This window comes from Mercenaria mercenaria, chromosome 6 (assembly GCF_021730395.1).
Source record: "Mercenaria mercenaria strain notata chromosome 6, MADL_Memer_1, whole genome shotgun sequence".
Lineage (NCBI taxonomy): Eukaryota > Metazoa > Mollusca > Bivalvia > Venerida > Veneridae > Mercenaria > Mercenaria mercenaria.
The window spans coordinates 4106789-4128577 of NC_069366.1; the positions used below are offsets into that span (position 1 = coordinate 4106789).

Genomic DNA, 21789 nt, shown 5'->3' on the forward strand with positions numbered 1-21789 from the left:
AAAAATTACAGTATTAATTTGTTGATAAACGATTGTAACTGGATTTGTCGATAAGCATCCTCCAGTTAATATATGTATTTTGATGGAAATACATAAACAACCATTTTTCACCAAACCAGGTGAAAAATAGATTTTCACATTACCATATTTGCAAGAAAGCATCTGTAAGCTAGAAACACTCAAACCAAGGATGGACAGGCAATTTGACAATGCCAAAAATACATTCCTCCACTTATTGAGGTGTTTGTCCTTAGTCTCGGCATAACCAAGATATTTTATAACATTGAGCTATCAAGGACTCAAGAATTGGTCCATATCATAATTTAACAAGAATGCACAAGTCTAAAGCTAAGACCCTCATATAAATAAGTTTGAATGATACTGAAATACATTATACGCTACTGTATTGGTGTTGTCTGAAGATCCATTTGGGATCACCGAAAATTAAGTGATTGATAAAGAAACCAACAACTAAGTAAAGATCTATGCCTAGAGATACTTGTCTGACATGGCTGGTAATCAAATTTTATTTTGATTTTCTGATGAAACATCTTCTATATACATGTAAGTATTGTTGATTTCTAATTAAAAATACTCTTGTTACTGAGTGTCATTTTTTCAGTTTCTCTGGAGATACTGGTCCAGATATACTGTATACCAAACTTAAGACTTGCATCTTATAGCAATGCACATTCTTATATACATGTACTATAGTTCTGAGAACAATTACTCTAGTGTAATACCACATGAACATCTATTTCTTCAGCCCATCCAATGCCCATAATGTTGAAAATACCATGTCAATTTTTTGAAAAACAGGCATGTAAAAACTGGCTTATTGTTTTATCACATGTTAGTGGTCATTGTGGCAGAAATAACAATTTTGAAGACACAATTTGAATGTACAACGCTTTTATGGGAAGAAGTTCTCAAGCTGGTATGAGAGTAGTAAGTAGTTTTACCCACTTTTGCCTGAAGTAATGCTAGGGTCTTTCTTTTCCACTAAAGCTGCAAAGTTACCAAAATTCTTACCTTAATAGTGTTTGTATGACATAAAACCAACAAAATAAACTCCACACTAAAATATAAGAAAGAAGAAAATAGAAGCGTTGTGTAGGTATTTATTGCACAGTTTTGGCTAGGTTTTTTTTATACCAGACATAAATATAAAGTGAATAATCATTAACATCTCTTTAAACTGCAATATATTATACAATAATCCTAGAAATCACACTTCTACTGCTAAACAAACAATCACAGGCTGAATCAATGGCATCAATTAGAAAAATCAACATCATAAGTAAAAAAAAATTACCATTACTTTATATATTGTACATATTAAATGTAATTTTGAAAATTGCAATACACCTAAACATATATGTGAAATAATGAGCATATATTTGTAAAGGATGATATTTTAGTTTCAAGGCTCATCTGTAAACAATGTTAGCAAGTAACAATGTTTAACTTATTTTTTATTTTATTTGGGTTTTACCGCGCACCAACACAGTATAGGTTATATGGCGCCAAACAGGACTACAAATTTTGGTTTCATATCTCATTTACATTGAAATAAAAACATGAGGTATGGAATAATGTTTAAACAAACGGGGTAATTTCAAATCTGCCTGTCACATGGCTGTCTTTTCAAACTGCATTTATTAAACAAGCTGAATGAATTAATAAAATGCGAGGATTTATATTCAACAAGTTTAATAAATTCAATGTGGAAAGACACAAATGTAACATTCTTTTATTCATGTAAGCTTTTTCTGCTTTAACATCAAAATTCCTTCTTTCTTTACCTATTACAGAGCAAGTCAAATTAACAAATGTTTTTTATACTTGAAATAATGTCAATGATGAAACTACACTGATGTTTATATCACAATTACATTATGGCTTTATTTCCTACATATACATGTATCTACCTATACATATGCATTTACAATACATGACATACAACTTTCGTTCTATATTAAAACTACTAAAAAGGATTTAGGCTATACTAAGTGAAATTTTGTTATATATGGAAATAAATTAAAATAACACATTAAATGTAACATATACTGAACTGAAGGTTCATGAAAAAGTTGACATGTTAAATATATACTTGTAGACTGCCTTACTCTACACTTTTTCTTTTATTGGGTCTTTACAACACCCAGGTGATATATATATACATTTGAATGCATGGGTTTTCACAGATTCTGATGTACCAGTAAAATTCATATTACTGGTAGTACCAAACATTATAGTGAAAATCAATTTTAGATATTTGGAAATACATCTTGGATGTTTTTTCCCTTTTAATAATTTTGTATATTACAGAAATACTTTGTAATAAGTATATACTAGAGGTCATTTGCACAAGGTGCAAGCTTTCACAAACTTGAAAAGGACTTCACATTTACCCAAAACATATCAGCAAGATGCTACTACATGTTGAATGGGAAGTATTTACATATGAAAAATCTTCATTTTCTTAATCAGTTTGAAACTTAAACAAGCTAGAAATAAATTTAGGATATAATTTTACAGTACAAAATACTGCACAAATCATGATATGTAATAACACTGCTTGCAAAAAACATTTTTTCAAGTATTTTCTCCAACTGATGCCCATACTCTGAAAATGATTGTCATCTCAGTGCAAAGCTATTGTAAAGATGAAATTGTGTCTTAACCAGTCATGAACACATGACAATGTTATGTCTTCACAAAAATATCCTAACAACTGCAAGAACTTAAAACAAAATAAACATTACACTTAAAGCTGAAAGTGTTTATCTTAGAGATGAAATATAAAACAATATTCTAACAGATTAAAAATATTACTTCTAACAGTTAACCAATTATCAAATAAACAAATATAAAACAATAAATACTTTGTTTTTGCTCACACTTGGTAAGACTTATGAGAAAATATTATTTGGTCCCCTTGTAATAATTAAAACTTTGTGGTTATCAAGTAGTCTTACTAAGGAATTCTTACTGCTCACTGGAACTTAAAAATAGTCATGTTATTAAATCTCATGCTTAAGGTTTATATCTTGTTATAGAATCGACATTCATGCACTTTTCCTGCATACCGACATTTTTATCCCACCCATGCAATTTTTATTTTTATCTAAAGTGCAGGGTTGACCAAAAATCATGTGAATTTGTTTCACAAAATAGTGTCTCGCTTTGTAGTTGCTGTGCCTCTTGTAAAAGCTCTTAAGGCAATAGTTCTACTTCCTGATAACATTGTCACTTTCCTGCAATTGTTAATATTTATCCAGCAAGCTAATTGCCTCTGCTGCTGCAGACCTAACTGCTGGTGTAGGGTCCTTCAACAGTAATATCAGTGCTGAAATCAAATTGGAATACTTCTGAGATAAACTACACACTAAAAATATAAATACCTCTGGCATTACTGTAGTAAAACCACATAATGGTAGTAAAATCATACAATGGTAGTGAAAAAAATTAGAAGTGATATAAGTATCTAGCAAATTGACCTTCAGTGGTGGTTTCCTTATGAAAAAAAAAACTGCAGAGTTAAGTTAACATAACCTGGAAACATTTCTTGTAAATCAAATCGTTATATGATGCATGACCATTTTATGTTCTGTAAGCTATTGGCAGTGTTCTCCAGTGCATTTCAGTAATAAGATGACCCTTTAGAAATTTTTTATGATGCCGGTGTCTCTCTGTCTGTCCATCCGTTAGCAATTTCGTGTCCGCTCTGTAACACTTGAACCCCTTGAAGGATTTCAAAGAAACCTAACTCAAATGTTCACCACATCGAGGCGACGTGCAGAGCGCATGTTTTGGATGGCTTGCTTCAAGGTCAGTGTCACACTTAGGGGTCAAAGGTCATATGCCTGTTTCATGTCCGCTCTGTAACACTTGAACCCCTTGAAGGATTTCTTAACTCAAATGTTCACCACATCAAAGACATGCAGAGCGTATGTTTTGGATGACTCGCTTCAAGGTCAAGGTCTCACTTAGGGGTCAAAGGTCATATGACTTTGTTTCGTGTCCGCTCTTGAACTGCTTGAAGGATTTTAAAGAAACTTGGCACAAATGTTCACCATATCGAGACAACGTGCAGAGCGCATGTTTCGGATGGCTCGACGACTCGCGTCAAGGTCACACTTAGGGGTTAAAGGTCATAACTTATATTGGTCCGCATTGCAGTGCTCTTGTTCAATCTTGTCAGTCTGTTTCATTGATCATTAGTATTCTATATATAACAATTACTTACCAGCACATACATGCTCCTTAGAAATAACACCCTGTTTATCCTCTGGCAAGTTACCAAGTAGAAACCCTAGCAAAAAAAATAAAAAAAAATTGTTTTTGAATACCTTTCCTTTATTTTGTGTATAAAACCACACATGACTTTATCCATTACCATGGGGTAAGTTAATATTACCCGATACTGAAATATATACCAGTAGATCATTACTTTCCTAATACCATTTTGATAAATACCATTAAAAAATTGCTCCTGAAAAATATAACCAAGTGTCAGGGAAACTTAGTATAAATGCAGTTTTCAGCTAGAATAAGAATTCAAACTACTTCCAAACTATTTATCATGCAATTTATGTCTTCATTAATTTCCCTAGGTGAAGAAAAGTAATTTCTACATACATGAATATAATGTTCCTAAGCCTCTTACCTGACCTTGACTACATGTTATGACACACATAAGCAGTTCATGAGAAAAAGTTGTTTAAAGCTTTGTAATCCATGGTACCAATAAAACACTAGGTTCAAGCAAAAACATGTGAACAAACTTGATAGAGGTCCATACAAGGATACAGACCTTGTTTGATTAAGATACATTATGCTATTCATAAGAAGTCATTTAAATGTTTTTAGTTCTGACAGAAAGGGGCCAAGTGGAACAATTTTAACAAGCTTGCAAAAGGTCTATTCCAGGATACTACAGAACTACAAGTTTCATGTAAATCTGACCAATAGTTTGAAGAGATTTTTCAGTGAAGAAGCTGACACAGGACAATGAACACAGATGCATGACAGCAGACAATGGATGCTGAACGATTTGCAAATAAAAGATTTACAAAAAATGTGCAACAACATTTACCTGTAAACAATGCTGCATTACTCTTGATTTCAGGCCACATACTCTTATAGAAAGACACACAGCCCATCACATAGAAATTCACCTTCTCTGGGAAATCTTGGATCTAAATATAGAATGATATTCAATTAAAGGTGCAGCACATTTGTTGGGTTAAAAGATGTATAAATGTCACTCACTGATAGTATAAATGGCACTCACTGATAGTATTAATGTCACTCACTGATAGTATAAATGCCACTTTTCTTAATCTATGTAAGACTTTATTGCCAATTTGTAATCTATTAACAGAGTGGATCCCAAATTTCTTCAACTGACTACAGATGACATCTGTTATTTCTGGGGAAATTTTGACAAAATATACACTTAATGTAAGTTTGTCAACATCTGAAGCACTTGACACACAATATATAACCATTACAGTGACCAATATTGCAGTATTTTGTATAATCAACCACATAAGCAATGCAAAACACCAAACTCTATGACGTAATAAGCAATGTCATTAGTTTATTCTTGTCAACCCTCAAAGTTGGTGGAAATTCAATCATTAATATGCCTTTCCTTCATTAGTACACATAGAGGCTAATTCAACATTTGAATTTTAGAAATGTCCTTATTAAAAAGATATAGATACATTTATCTGAGACTTAACTTTGAACAAGAGGGTCATGACCCTGGATCGCTCACCTGAGTAATATGAGCTACATGTTTCAAATGTTAAACTGATGCTAAAATATTAAGAAAGTAGGTCACATTCATGGTCACTAAAAGTCAGTTTTTTTAAATAAATAAAGGACATTGCTCAAAACTGGTAATAAAGGACACTGTTTGAAGGGTGGGGCCTCTTTTCACCTCAGGTGCATAAATTTGAATAATCTTGGTAGAGGACCACTAGGCAATGCAAAATACATACAAAAGCCTAGGCCTTGCAGTTTCAGACAAGAAGATTTTAAAAGTTTTTTCTATGTAAAACTTGGGACCCCCAGGGCGGGGCCTCTTTTCACCCCAGGGTAATAATTTGAATAATCTTGGTAGAGGACCACAAGGCAATGCTACATACCAAATATCAAAGGCCTAGGTCTTGTGGTTCGGGACAAGAAGATTTTTAGAGTTTTTTCCTATGTAAGTCTATGTAAAATTTGGAACTCCTGGGGCGGGGCCTCTTTTCACCCCTTGGGCATAATTTGAAAAATCTTCATAGAGGACCATTAGATGATGTCACATGCCAAATATCGAGGCTCTACGCCTTGAGGTTTTGGACAAGATTTTTTAAGTTTTTCCTTTCGATTCCCATGGCAACCAGAGTTCTGTGTGGAATTCAATTCTATGAACAATTTTGAAATTGGGCCACCCAAGCATCATTCCTGTGAAGTTTGGTGTAAATCTACCAAATGGTTTTGAAGAAGATGTTTTTAGAAATTGGTGACAGACTGACGACGCACGATGGACATCGAGTGGTCACAAAAGCTCACCAAGAGCCTTTAAAAAAGTATTAAACATTGAACCTTGTATTTGTTGACTGGGGTTGTAAGCTATGCATGTAGTTTAGATGAAGTTAACAACTGATACTAGTGGGTTTTTTTTTAATCATCCAAGCAGTTTGGACAATATGAAGTAGACAACAAGAGGACCATAATGGTCCTGAATCGCTCACCTCTTCCCACATGACCCAGTTTTGAGTATGACGTCGTTTCTTCTATTATTTGACATAGTGACCTAGTTTTTGAGCTCATGTGACCCAGTTTTGAATTTGACCTAGATATTATCAAGATAAAAATTCTGACCAATTTTCATGAAGATCCATTGAAAAATATGGTCTCTAGAGAGGTCACAAGGTTTTTCTATTATTTGACCTATTGACCTAATTTTTGAAGGTACGTGACCCTCTTTTGAACTTGACCTAGATATCATCAAGGTGAACATTCTCACTAATTTTCATGAAGATCTCATGAAAAATATGGCCTCTAGAGAGGTCACAAGGTTTTTCTATTTTTATACCTACTGGCCTAGTTTTTGACCGCACGTGACCCAGTTTCGAAACTGACCTAGATATCATCAAGGTGAATTTTCATGAAGAGCCATTGAAAAATATGGCCTCTAGAGAGGTCAAAAGATTTTAATAATTTTAGACCTACTGACCTAGTTTTTGACCGCAGTTGACCCAGTTTCAAATTTAACCTAGATATCATCAAGATGAACATTCAGACCAACTTTCATACAGATCCCATGAAAAGTATGGCCTCTAGAGAGGTCACAAGGTTTTTTTTTATTATTTGACCTACTGACCTAGTTTTTGATGGCACATGACCCAGTTTCAAAACTGACCTAGATATCACCAAGGTGAACATTCTGACCAATTTTTATGGAGATCCATTCACAAGTATGGCCTCTAGAGAGGTCACAAGGTTTTTCTATTTTTTGACCTACTGACCTAGTTTTTGACCGCACATGACCCTGTTTCGAACTTGACCTAGATATCATCAAGATGAACATTCAGACCAACTTTCATACAGATCCCATGAAAAATATGGCCTCTAGAGAGGTCACAAGGTTTTTCTATTATTTGACCTACTGACCTAGTTCTTGTAGGCACGTGACCCACTTTCGAACTTGACCTAGATATCATCAAGATGAACATTCTGACCAATTTTCATGAAGATCTCATGAAATATATGGCCTCTAGTGATGTCACAGGGTTTTTCTATTTTTAGACCTACTGACCTAGTTTTTGACCGCACGTGACCCAGTTTCGAACTTGACCTAGATATCATCAAGATGAACATTCAGACTAACTTTCATACAGATCCCATGTAAAATATGGCCTTTAGAGAGGTCACAAGGTTTTTCTATTATTTGACCTACTGACCTAGTTTTTGACAACATGTGACCCAGTTTCGAACTTGACCTAGATATCATCAAGGTGAACATTCTGACCAATTTTCATGAAGATCTTGTGAAATATATGGCCTCTAGAGAGGTCACAAGGTTTTTCTATTTTTAGACCTACTGACCTAGTTTTTGATGGCATGTGACCCAGTTTCGAACTTGACCTAGATATCATCAAGGTGAACATTCTGACCAATTTTCATGAAGATCTTGTGAAATATATGGCCTCTAGAGAGGTCACAAGGTTCTTCTATTTTTAGACCTACTGACCTAGTTTTTGATGGCATGTGACCCAGTTTTGAAATTGACCTAGATATCATCAAGGTGAACATTCTGACCAATTTTCATGAAGATCTTGTGAAATATATGGCCTCTAGAGAGGTCACAAGGTTTTTCTATTTTTAGACCTACTGACCTAGTTTTTGATGGCACGTGACCCAGTTTCGAACTTGACCTAGATATCATCAAGATGAACATTCTGACCAACTTTCATAAAGATCCCATGAAAAATGTGACCTCTAGAGTGGTCACAAGCAAAAGTTTACGGACGCACGCACGCACGGACGACGGACACTGCGCGATCACAAAAGCTCACCTTGTCACTTTGTGACAGGTGAGCTAAAAAGGGAGACTACCTAACCTCTGACCTCCAAGTGTAATCTTTACTTTGGACCTAGTAACCTGGGTTTTGCGTTTTTCATATTCTCTTGATGAGTTTAATCACAGCTGTTAAAATAATTATGGAACAGAGGCGACAGATGGACCAGCAACGCACATGCATAACTTCAACAGAGCTCCCATGTACCTTTTATCTGGTAGTATAATTAGCTTTTTATAACCCGCACTTGACTTTCAGAAACCCACAATTTACATCACTAACTAGGCAGCAGTGGTAAATTCCTGATGTAGTAAACGCTGAAGTTTATGTGGTGTGAGTTTATGTCCAGTGACTGAAAAACATGCAAGTCTGTGCAGTGGTTGGTACATAGCCAGTACAAATACTAGTGGGAAAATGATCAAAGACTTGGTGGTTTGGTTCCAAGTTTTTGCTTTTGCAGAAATTTGAAGTATATTAATTAATGTCATTGACTTGTCACTTACAATTAATTTGGAAAGATCATTCATGAATTCTCCATAATGCAGGTTTGCATCATCCAGCAACAGTTTCTGAAACTTTGTGTTGATTTGCTCGGACCCTATCAGAGCACCAATCTTTCTCAGTGCGTATTTGCAAGCCTGAAAATACAATTTGAAAACAGACCATATTAATGACAGTATTTATCAAAGCATTTTAAGACAGCATTTATCAAAGCATTCTAAAAAGTTTTGTCCTATTCCAATGTCTAAATGTTTAGTTTCAAATTGCTGACATATTTCAATTGTTATTTACACTTTAATACTGAAAAAAGTAGTAAAGAAGATATTCTATTCAAAAGTACACATAACGAAACTGAAAAACATTGTTTTAATTACTTAAAATGCTTTTTTTGCAATAAACCCGGTGAATTAGTTAAAATATTCCTCTTTTCAGCCTAGCCAGTTCTGTTAGATTCTGAATCTAAGACTACATGTATATACGCTTACAATTCTTACACTGTGATTATATACTAATGGCAAGATGAAGCATTAGCTTTTGAATCAACGAGTTTATACCAAACTTAAACTTATCAATCCCGTATAATTCTCTGTAGAGAGGATCTTAATCAAATATCTCAATCAGTGTCCTTTTCTTTCTTTATTACACAGCTTCCTGTTGCATTCTTTACTACCAACTTCCAGTAGTGTACGTTATTACAGCTTTAAGCAGGGTCCCTTATTACCAGCTTTGAACAATGTCCTTTATAACCATTTTCAAGCAGTGTCCTTCATTAATCAGTTTCGAACAATGTCTTTTATTACCAGCTTTAAGCAGTATTCTTTATATCAAACTTCGAGCAATGTCCTTTATTCCAGCAATTTATTGCCAGCTTTGAGCAGTGTCTTTACTACCCGATTCCAGCAATCTATTGCCAGCTTTGAACAGTGTCCTTACTCCTTACTACCAGATTCCAGCAATGTCCTTTATTACCAGCTTAAAAACAAGATATGAAAATACCATTACCTTTTTCACTTCCATGTCTGGATCATTAAGATGAAGCAGAAGACTGACAAAGTTGCTGTGTATTTGCTCCAAGAATGGCTGCTTTGATGGGCCATCTCCAAACTCAGATAAATTTCCAAACAATATTATAGACTGTGCACGTACATTGGCTTTATCCTAGAAAAAGAACTGTTACTTTAACTCAGAATTAGTTTTCACTTCTTTAACTTAACTTTATTTTTATGTAAAAAAAAAACTCAGCAGAAGCAGAATGTAAACTGTGTAACTCGGACAATCACTACCGGGTATTTACTGAACTGACTTCAGAAAATGCATCAAACCGTGACAACTTAGCAAACAATTTCCAGAGAAATCTTGCATGTTTAACATTTGAATAGTAAACACAAAAAGAAATTTTAAGCCAGCAGTGTATGGACTGAATTCATTATTGAACTGTCTAACATAAGTGTAAGAAAATATTTTTCATGGATACATTTAGGGATTTAGAATCTTCAGGTTAAAAACAATAAATACCCTTTCAAAGCATGGCCTGATTCTAAGAGCTACATTTATAAGTATTGCACGTATATGGCTTTCATCAATCTCCGTTAGTACTCTAGACAGTCCGCTCATAGCCTCTACAGTTATATCATCCTCCGGGTCCTCCTTATCATCCATACCCGCCATCATCGCAGACAAAACTGTCGTGGAATAGTGCTGAACCTGTATCAACACAATACTGATAGAATAAATCACAAGGTTGACCAATAATGACAACTGGCAATTTCCGCTCCATTACGTATTCTCTGTTTGCAATTTCGGCATTCTCCATTTACGAAAAATTATGGCCGAAGGATGCCGAAATTGCATAGGGAGGATACATAATCGTATAAAAAGTTGCCAGTTGTCATAACGGGTCCATTACCTTAAATGGCATTCCTGTCAGACTCTTAACTTGAATATTCAACTCCAAATATTTTCATCATTCTTAAAAAGATTTATCTAGTATCTGTAACTACCTTCAATGATTCTATTTGTATTTAAGATCATTTGGCAGAAACTTCATTCTGTTCTTTACATTTGTATTATTTTTTTTTTCTTTTAAGAATGTCAAACATGTTTTATTTAGTTTGTTACATTTACATAACTGATAATTTCCACAGAGAAAATCTGTTCAAAAAGAAATATTGTTTGTACCTGTGTTTTCCCTATGCTAGCAACATTTCCAAGTCCACGTATACACATTTGTCTAACCACATGTGAGGAATCCACGAGTCGACCCAATAAACTGTTCATCACTAGTTCAATCAAATCATCATCACCCATACACTTTTGATTCACAAGCTGCAAATTGCATCATTTACGATAAAAATAATGAAGAACAAGAGCTGTCACTAATGGTGACAAATGCCCCCGCATCACCTTGACCTTTGACCTGGTGACCCCAAAGTCAGTAGGGGTGGTGAACTCAATAAGTACTATCAACATGTGAAGTTTGAAGGTCCTGGGTGAAGTGGTTCGCACGTAAAGTGCCTTCATGCAAAAAGTTAACATTGGCCCCTGTGACCCTGGCCTTTGACCTGGTGACCCCAAAGTCAGTAGGGTAGGTGTACTCATAAAGTACTATCAGCATGTAAAGTTTGAAAGTCCTGGGTGAAGTGGTTCGCGAGTAAAGTGCCTTCATGCAAAAAGTTAACGCTGGCCCCTGTGACCTTGACCTTTGACCTGGTGACCCCAAAGTCAGTAAGAGTGGTGTACTCAATAAGTACTATCAGCATGTGAAATTTGAAGGTCCTGGGTGCTATATTTCGCGAGTAAAGTGCCTTCATGCAAAAGGTTAATGTTGACCCCTGTGACCTTGACCTTTGACCTGGTGATCCCAAAGTCAGTAAGAGTGGTGTACTCAATAAGTACTATCAGCATGTGAAGTTTGAAGGTCCTGGGTGCTGTATTTCGCGAGTAAAGTGCCTTCATGCAAAAAGTTAACGCTGGCCCCTGTGACCTTGACCTTTGACCTGGTGACCCCAAGGTCAGTAGGGGTGGTGTACTCAATAAGTACTATCAGCATGTGAAGTTTGAAGGTCCTGGGTGCAGTGGTTTGCAAGTAAAAGGCCTTCATGCAAAAAGTTAACATTGGCCCCTGTGACCTTGACCTTTGACCTGGTGACCCCAAAGTCAGTAGGGGTGGTATACTCAATAAGTACTATCAGCACGTGAAGTTTGAAGGTCCTAGGTGCAGTGGTTCGCGAGTAAAGTGCCTTCATGCAAAAAGTTAACGTTGTGACTAACGAACGAACGAACAGACTGACAGTTGAAAACTAATATGCCTCCCTTCGGGGGCATAAAAACTTGTACAGGGAATGCTTGATTACAGGACGCTCAAAAAAATTGCCATCAAGTTGGCTGGTTGTTTAACATTGAAAAAGCTTCAGCACTTTAAAGTTTCTCTATCATTTTTTTTTACCAAGATCAAAAAGTTGTTTAATCTGATACACTTGTAACTTTTTGAGAAAACTAGAGCTATCACTAAAGGTGATGAATGTACCCCCCGCATGCACTGACACAGTACATAGCAATTTGACGCACACAAGATTGCATAATTATGTGGACTGTATGTATATAGACTGTATGTATACAGTATAGTAACAAAAAACAAAGTCCCATAACTATGCAGAATATTTATCTAAAAGAACGTAACATGCACCATGCACAACTAGGGCTGGTACTGATCACTTGTGTGAAGTTTCATTAAATTGTGTGCAAGGGTTCGGAAGATTAGGCGCCCACAAGATTGCATATGCAGACTGTATGTACATAGTATGTTAACAAGAAACAAAGTCCCATAACTCTGCAATTTTTGTTGTTGAAAGAACCTAACATGCCCCATGCACAACTACTGTTGTTACCTATCACTTGTGTGAAGTTTCATTAAATTGTGTCAAGGGGATGAGGAGAGATGGTGCGCACAAGATTGTGTCTATGTATATAGTATAGTAACAAAAAACAAAGTCCTGTAACTCTGCAATGTTTTTTTCTGAAAGAACCTAACATGCCCAATGCACAACTACTGTTGTTATTGATCACTTGTGTGAAGTTTCATTAAATTGTGTCAAGGGGATGAGGAGAGATGGTGCACACAAGATTGTGTCTATGTATATAGTATAGTAACAAAAAACAAAGTCCCGTAACTCTGCAATTTTTTTTTCTGAAAGAACCTAACATGCCCCATGCACAACTACTGTTGTTATTGATCACTTGTGTGAAGTTTCATTAAATTGTGTCAAGGGGATGAGGAGAGATGGTGCACACAAGATTGTGTCTATGTATATGGTATAGTAACAAAAAACAAAGTCCCGTAACTCTGCAATTTTTTTTTCTGAAAGAACCTAACATGCCCCATGCACAACTACTGTTGTTACTGATCACTTGTGTGAAGTTTCATTAAATTGTGTCAAGGGGATGAGGAGAGATGGTGCGCACAAGATTGTGTCTATGTATATAGTATAGTAACAAAAAACAAAGTCCCGTAACTCTGCAATTTTTTTTCTGAAAGAACCTAACATGCCCCATGCACAACTACTGTTGTTACTGATCACTTGTACGAAGTTTCATTAAACTGTGTCAAGGGGATGAGGAGAGATGGTGCGCACAAGATTGTGTCTACAGACAGACAGACGGACAGACAGACAACCTGAAACCAGTATACCCCCCCTTACAACTTTGTTGTCGGGGGGTACAAAAAAATATGACAATAAATTCAACCTTAAAATATTTTTTAATCAATTTCCAACATGGGCAATTATCAGCTACAACTTTTACAAGAAAGAAACATTCCTTTGAATGTATTATATATAATGATCAAGGACTCACTAGGCTAAAATTTCACAAATGACAGATATTAGGTCCAAAAGCCTGAATATCAGAAAATGCTGTCACATATATAATAACAGATTTATAAAACATTTTTTACATAATAAAACATCTTCAAACACCTTGGTCTACATAAAAATGCAGCCACTCAAGGTACAAAACTTATCACCTTCTAGTACAAATACAGAGCAGTCTGACTGGAAGGAGAGAGCAAGGTAAACTGCAAGAGCAGACACAGATAACTCTTTTAGATACAGATGTCTAGCCAACATAATCTAGCTCTTTTTTTGAACAGGCAATCTGATTTGTCATTGATAATCTTTAAAATTGCGATAAAGAAGTTACGATTTCATACTTGTATGGGTATAAATACTTGTAAGATTTTCATTCTTCAATTCAATGAGCATCTGCGCTGTCAAAATTCAGACCTTTCTAATGTTCAAATAATTTAGATGTACATGTTCAAACTGTACAGCAAACAACTTTATTAAATAAATCTCATAAATTCAAAAGAATACTTATTATTGTATGGAAAGATTTAGTACTCATGTGTATACACATACAGTAATGAAAAATATAAGAATGAAATCATAACCTTTCTAATAAAAAGAAACTGCCCTTTTGTGACATGAAAACTGAAAAAAAAAAAAAGAGACGAAACTCTTACATTTTCAACTCGTATATTTCATCAGAATGAAAGCGCAAATTTTTAAAAGAACCTTCTACAACAGGTGCACTTAATACAATTTTAGCTGAAAACAAGCGTTTGAATTCAAGTTATTGTTGAAATGTTTTACCTCTGCAAAGAATGCAGCTACCACTATTCTTTGAGGATCATATAAACTGGACAGGACTGAAGTCAAACTGGCCACAATTTTTGACACATACTCTCCGCCTACTGTGCTCTTAATCAATGCTCTGAAAAGAATAAGGATCGCTATAAAAAATCTTACACTAGTTGTAGGTGCAACTTGGAATATCGGACTCAAGCTTAACTGTTTTAGAAAAAGCCCCCTTACTGCAAAAACAGTTACCGGAGAACTGCATATTCTCATCTTCTCCTGTAAGCAGTGACAGAGTATTTATCTTACATAGTGAAATCAAAAGACAAAAGAAGAAATATGACTTTTATGCATTTTTTTCTTACAGATTTGTTTTGTTTGTTTTGGGTTTAACGCCGTTTTTCAACAGTATTTCAGTCATGCAACAGCGGGCAGTTAACCTAACCAGTATTCCTGGATTCTGCACCAGTACCAACCTGTTCTCCGCAAGTAACTGCCAACTTCCCCACATGAATCAGAGGTGGAGGACTAATGATTTCAGACACAATGTCGTTTATCAAATAGTCACGGAGAACATACGCCCCGCCCGAGGATCGAACTCGCGACCCCGAGATCAGTAGACCAACGCTCTTACCTACTGAGCTAAGCGGCGGGCTCTTTTTCTTACAGATGTGTATGAATTTACACATTTGTTCATAAATGACAATTTCATTCATACCAATGTCATAGAAGATGTTATAGAAAGCACAAGCTTCATCTTGCCAGAAATATGCAAGTTTTGAAAATTCTTGCAGCTTTTAACCTTATTTATTTTCAATCTATCCTAGTTGCACAACCAAGAAAATGAAGATTATCTAAATTTAAAAAAAAATAGATTTAAATAAAACTGGTGCTCTAAACGTATTTTCAATGCATGTCTTTTGAAAAATGTAACATAATTGTGCTTCTTCTCCTATTAGTCCTTACTCATTACATTTTACAAAATATATTCATTTGATATTTGTTTGATAAATATCTTCAGTGAAAATATACCATGTATCAAGTGCCCAATGAATATGCATAACTTAAAATGACAAGTCAAAATCCATAACATAACCAAAATGTGAATGACCAGTGGTAGTGATTCCTTACGTTGTAAGAGTGTTGATGCCTTCAGGATATTCATCTTTGTTTTCAAATTTTTCCCAGCATTCCTCAGTATCTAGTACTTCCTGTATATCCTCACTCTTTGTGATCTCTAGAAACTTCCTGAAAGCTTCTACTGCAACACTGTGGATAATCAAAATATAAGTTGTCTAAAAAGTCTTCAATAAATCTTCATTCTTTCATATACTTAATGCTTTGAAAAGGGATTAATGTCATGCAGAAAATATTATTTAAAATCATGGTAATTTCAGTAAAGATTTTTTATTTGGGTTCTACAGCATATCAACACAATGGAGGTTATATGGCACTAGACAGGATAAAAATTTTGTTGTCACATCTCATTTGCATCAAAATAAAACATGAGGTATGGAATCAAAACTTGTATACCTGCTGGAATCCCAGAGTTACAACAAAACCAGGCGTTCAGACCCTATAAGTTGCCTCTTAATTACAATCATACAAGGCAGTGGTTCAGATTCTATTCATACACCAGTCATCCCAGCAACACATGGGACAATTTTAGTAAAGTCATTAAAATGTACATTGTGCAATTCATCTGCATGAAAATATAGTGTTTCATATGATCCAAAATCTGAATGAATATAAAAGTTCTTAGTTCAAGTAATAGTAACAGTGATTTTACTTCTGCTATCATTCACAATTAGAGCAACACTCAAAAACAGGTTACCTATGTTAAGGTTTATGACCCAAAGTATAACCAATTAGAAGTATGAATTCTTATCAACATGAATATGTCTATTTATCAAATAGTGTAAATTAAAGTGATGCAAAAATTGCCAGATCTTCAGTATTAGTTTTTTCTTCATTCTTTTTTCCAAACAGAATTTGGCCAGTTCTTCTATTATCTGTTTTGCAAGAACAACATATCAAGTCACCTCTTCATATATATATATATATATATATATATATATATATATATATATATATATATATATATGCTCTACATATATGTACTGCTAGGCGCTTTGCCGTAATTGGTCTGGTATACTGTGGTGGTGATTTAGTTCGTATTAATTAATTCTCTCTACTATATAATAATTTATAATGCGAACTTGTATCCTAGCGGATCTCACATATGGGAAAGTCAACTGTTCTGAATATAATTATATCCCTTAACGCAAATTATCTATATATATTCAATGTATCCTCGAGATCCAGTTAACTTTCAGAGAGAGAAAATATAGCTTCTCTGGTCCCAATCAGTTATAAAGACTAAAAAGTCACTACTGATTTGTGAGACATGAAAACAGAGATTTGAGTATATATATGTAAATGTTGAACCAGTACGAATGTGTAGTACAATTCGGGCTCATATATAAAGCAGTATCGAAACTAATCTTATTGGGTTAGTGGACTTGCTGTGGCATGTGCGTGTTCGTTTGTACTGCTAGGCGCTTTGCCGAAATTGGTCTGGTATATTGTGGTGGAGATTTAGTTCGTATTAATTAATTCTCTCTACTATATATATATATATATATATATATATCCCCTGAATTAATCTTGAGTGTTAACATACCTGCTAGGTTTAACCTGCTTGCTGGGGTTAGGTGGTGGAGCACCTTTCTTCTTATCTTTGGGATCTTTCTCTTGCTGAAATTTGAGCAAATATGATAAGGAACATCCATTAAAGAACAGAGAAGAAAAGAGGATATTGAAATGTCTTCCTCCATGTGAGCACCAAATGTAATATTTTGCAAGCGGTGTTAGATCTGGTGTTCCTGACTCATGAGTGAAAGATATTTCATCTTACAAGTAAAACAAATATTCCTTCTATTTCATTTTCTTCTAAAGTTTAACCATATATTTTGTAGATTACTACTCAAAAGACAGTAGGTCACCACTTATCTACCTGTACAAACTAAAAGGCCATGATGATCCTAGAGCACTCACGGTCACTGGAGTTAAATAGATGGCTGGAACAAAAACATTTTGGTGGAGGGTCACGCAAGGAAAATATCTGTGGAACTATTCTGAAATTGGGCCAGCGATTTCTGACAAGGAGATTTTTCAAACTGTAAACATATAGGAAAAATTAAATGCACACAATACAGGAAACCTAACTACAACCTTTTGTGGCTATGTTTTTGACAAACCAGAATCACCGGAAGCTTTGTATAGGGTCACAGAAGGAACATTTGTATGAAATTATTTTCAAATTTATGCGATGATGACAGTTGCAGATTTTTTCATTTTTAACACTGGCAGCCATATTGTTAGACCAATCAGAAGAATCTGATCAATCTTCTAAATTGTTTCAAAATTAAACTGATCAGCAATCTAGGAGTACATGTCGAAGATTTTTTCTATCTTTAGCTCTGACTGCAATGTTTTTTTGACAAACAGTATTGGTAAACAGCCACCAAATGAATATTTGTTTATGATTATTTTGAAATGATGGGGCAGGCCAAGATGCTCTTGGTAGAGAAATGTTTCAATACAATAACTTTGAAAGTAGGCCAGCAATAGGCCTGAAAACAAGACTTTATATGTCTATTTATGCATAAATAAACAAGAGCACTGCCTGTGGGTGCCATCACTTGTCTGCAAGTGCTGGACAATATGCAAGAAAAGAGTTATAGTTCTTGGCCTTCTTACTCAAAGCTATAGTAAGTATTCAAGAAAAGTGAACTTAAACAAGAGGACCATGATGGTCCTGAATCGCTCACCTCTTCCCACATGACCCAGTTTTGAGTATGACGTCCTTTTTTCTATTATTTGACATAGTGACCTAGTTTTTGAGCTCATGTGACCCAGTTTTGAACTTGACCTAGATATTATCAAGCTAAAAATTCCGACCAATTTTCATGAAGATCCATTGAAAAATATGGTCTCTAGAGAGGTCACAAGGTTTTTCTATTATTTGACCTATTGACCTAGTTTTCGAAGGTACGTGACCCTGTTTTGAACTTTATATAGATATCATCAAGGTGAACATTCTCACTAATTTTCATGAAGATCTCATGAAAAATATGGCCTCTAGAGAGGTCACAAGGTTTTTCTATTTTCATACCTACTGGCCTACTTTTTGACCGCACGTGACCCAGTTTTGAAACTGACCTAGATATCATCAAGGTGAATATTCAGATCAATTTTCATGAAAATCCATTGAAAAATATGGCCTCTAGAGAGGTCAAAAGATTTTAATAATTTTAGACCTACTGACCTAGTTTTTGATAGCAGTTGACCCAGTTTCAAATTTGACCTACATATCATAAAGATGAACATTCAGACCAACTTTCATACAGATCCCATGAAAAGTATGGCCTCTAGAGAGGTCACAAGGTTTTTCTATTATTTGACCTACTGACCTAGTTTTTTACGGCACATGACCCAGTTTCAAACTTGACCTAGATATCATCAAGATGAACATTCTGACCAATTTTTAGGGAGATCCATTCACAAGTATGGCCTCTAGAGGTCACAAGGTTTTTCTATTTTTAGACCTACTGACCTAGTTTTTGACCGCACATGACCCTGTTTCGAACTTGACCTAGATATCATCAAGATGAACATTCAGACCAATTTTCATATAGATCCCATGAAAAATATGGCCTTTAGAGAGGTCATAAGGTCTTTCTATTATCTGACCTACTGACCTAGTTTTTGACGGCACGTGACCCACTTTCGAACTTGACCTAGATATCATCAAGGTGAACATTCTGACCAACTTTTATACAGATCCCATGAAAAATATGGCCTCTAGAGAGGTCACAAGGTTTTTCTATTATTTGACCTACTGAACTAGTTTTTGATGGCATGTGACCCAGTTTCGAACTTGACCTAGATATCATCAAGATGAACATTCTGACCAATTTTCATGAAGATCTCATGAAATATATGGCCTCTAGAGTGGTCACAAGGTTTTTCTATTTTTAGCCCTACTGACCTAGTTTTTGACCGCAGGTGACCCAGTTTCGAACTTGACCTAGATATCATCAAGATGAACATTCTGACCAACTTTCATACAGATCCCATGAAAAATATGGCCTTTAGAGAGGTCACAAGGTTTTTCTATTATTTGACCTACTGACCTAGTTTTTGACGGCACGTGACCCAGTTTCGAACTTGACCTAGATATCATCAAGGTGAACATTCTGACCAATTTTCATGAAGATCTTGTGAAATATTTGGCCTCTAGAGAGGTCACAAGGTTTTTCTATTTTTAGACCTACTGACCTAGTTTTTGAAGGAACGTGACCCAGTTTCGAACTTGACCTAGATATCATCAAGATGAACATTCTGACCAATTTTCATGAAGATCTTGTGAAATATATGGCCTCTAGAGAGGTCACAAGGTTTTTCTATTATTTGACCTACTGACCTAGTTTTTGACGGCACGTGACCCACTTTCGAACTTGACCTTGATATCATCAAGATGAATATTCTGACCAATTTTCATGAAGATCTCATGAAATATATGGCCTCTAGAGAGATCACAAGGTTTTTCTATTTTTAGCCCTACTGACCTAGTTTTTGACCGCACGTGACCCAGTTTCGAACTTGACCTAGATATCATCAAGATGAACATTCAGACCAACTTTCATACAGATCCAATGAAAAATATGGCCTTTAGAGAGGTCACAAGGTTTTTCTAATATTTGACCTATTGACCTTGTTTTTGACGGCACATGACCCAGTTTCGAACTTGACCTAGATATCATCAAGGTGAACATTCTGACCAATTTTCATGAAGATCTTGTGAAATATATGGCCTCTAGAGAGGTCACAAGGTTTTTCTATTTTTAGACCTACTGACCTAGTTTTTGATGGAACGTGACCCAGTTTCGAACTTGACCTAGATATCATCAAGGTGAACATTCTGACCAATTTTCATGAAGATCTTGTGAAATATATGGCCTCTAGAGAGGTCACAAGGATTTTCTATTTTTAGACCTACTGACCTAGTTTTTGATGGCACGTGACCCAGTTTCGAACTTGACCTAGATATCATCAAGATGAACATTCTGACCAACTTTCATAAAGATCCCATGAAAAATGTGACCTCTAGAGTGGTCACAAGCAAAAGTTTACGGACGGACGCACGGACGGACGACGGACGACGGACACCGCACGATCACAAAAGCTCACCTTGTCACTTTGTGACAGGTGAGCTAACAAAAAACAACCAAGAAATACTGCTTTTCTAAGTACAAACAAGAGTGCCAGACTGTCACAAAATACGCCCGTCTAAATATTCAGTTACGTATCATAAAAAGATTTCGAGTAATTCAAGAGCCATTCAAGGGCCATAATCCAAGAGTGCCTGGGGCGATTGGCTGGTTATCAAATTTGGCCGAGACGTTATGCCCACAAACATTGTCAGCATGTTTGACTTAGAGAGCGGACAAGGCTAAATTTGCAGTTTTTCGATTAATTCAAGGGCCATAATCCAAGAGTGCCTGGGGCGATTTGGCTGGTTATCAAACTTGGACGAGATATTATGCCCACAAACATTATCAGCAAGTTTGGTGAAGATCGGATGAAAACTGTTTGACTTAGAGAGCGGACAAGGCTAAATTCGCAGATTTCGAGTAATTCAAGGGCCATAATCCAAGAGTGCCTGGGGCGATTTGGCTGGTTATCAAACTTGGCTGAGATACAGAAATACAGTTGAAATTCACAGGTGCAAAACATCCTCAAAAGTTCAGCTGTAAATATTTCAGTCAGAAGTTGTAAGCGTAAAACCTGATGTCTCTAAACTACAGCAGCTGTTATGTTGTTCTTGCACAAAGAATTTTATGAACTTAAAATTGTCAGCAGTCTTTAATGCATTTTGGAGGGATACAAATGATATTCAAAGACACACCATATTTGCTAAATTATTGGAATTTTATCTGCAATGGAATAATTTGTATAAAAATTTTTAAACCGGTATTATACATGAAAAAAGTGTCATATCAGAT

The 21789-nt window shown here is 35.5% G+C and overlaps 1 protein-coding gene across 5 annotated transcripts in view; it reads right to left on the reverse strand.

The window, feature by feature from the left end:
- Window positions 1–1103: 1103 nt before the first annotated feature.
- LOC123549761 (maestro heat-like repeat-containing protein family member 1) overlaps window positions 1104–21789 on the reverse strand; it is a 77347-nt gene continuing 56661 nt past the window's right edge. For 4 of the 5 annotated variants that reach the window (XM_053544978.1, XM_053544979.1, XM_053544980.1 and 1 more), the window contains 10 exons: window positions 17403–17476; window positions 15851–15988; window positions 14735–14855; window positions 11265–11411; window positions 10602–10790; window positions 10089–10244; window positions 9089–9223; window positions 5102–5204; window positions 4253–4318; window positions 1104–3352 (listed from right to left, as the gene is read on the reverse strand). In XM_053544978.1, the coding sequence (XP_053400953.1) occupies window positions 3270–3352; window positions 4253–4318; window positions 5102–5204; window positions 9089–9223; window positions 10089–10244; window positions 10602–10790; window positions 11265–11411; window positions 14735–14855; window positions 15851–15988; window positions 17403–17476 (1212 nt within the window). In that variant the 3' untranslated portion in view covers window positions 1104–3269. Of the gene's footprint in view, window positions 3353–4252; window positions 4319–5101; window positions 5205–9088; window positions 9224–10088; window positions 10245–10601; window positions 10791–11264; window positions 11412–14734; window positions 14856–15850; window positions 15989–17402; window positions 17477–21789 lie in introns of those variants that run through there. The other variant, XM_045338100.2, reaches the window with a different exon arrangement.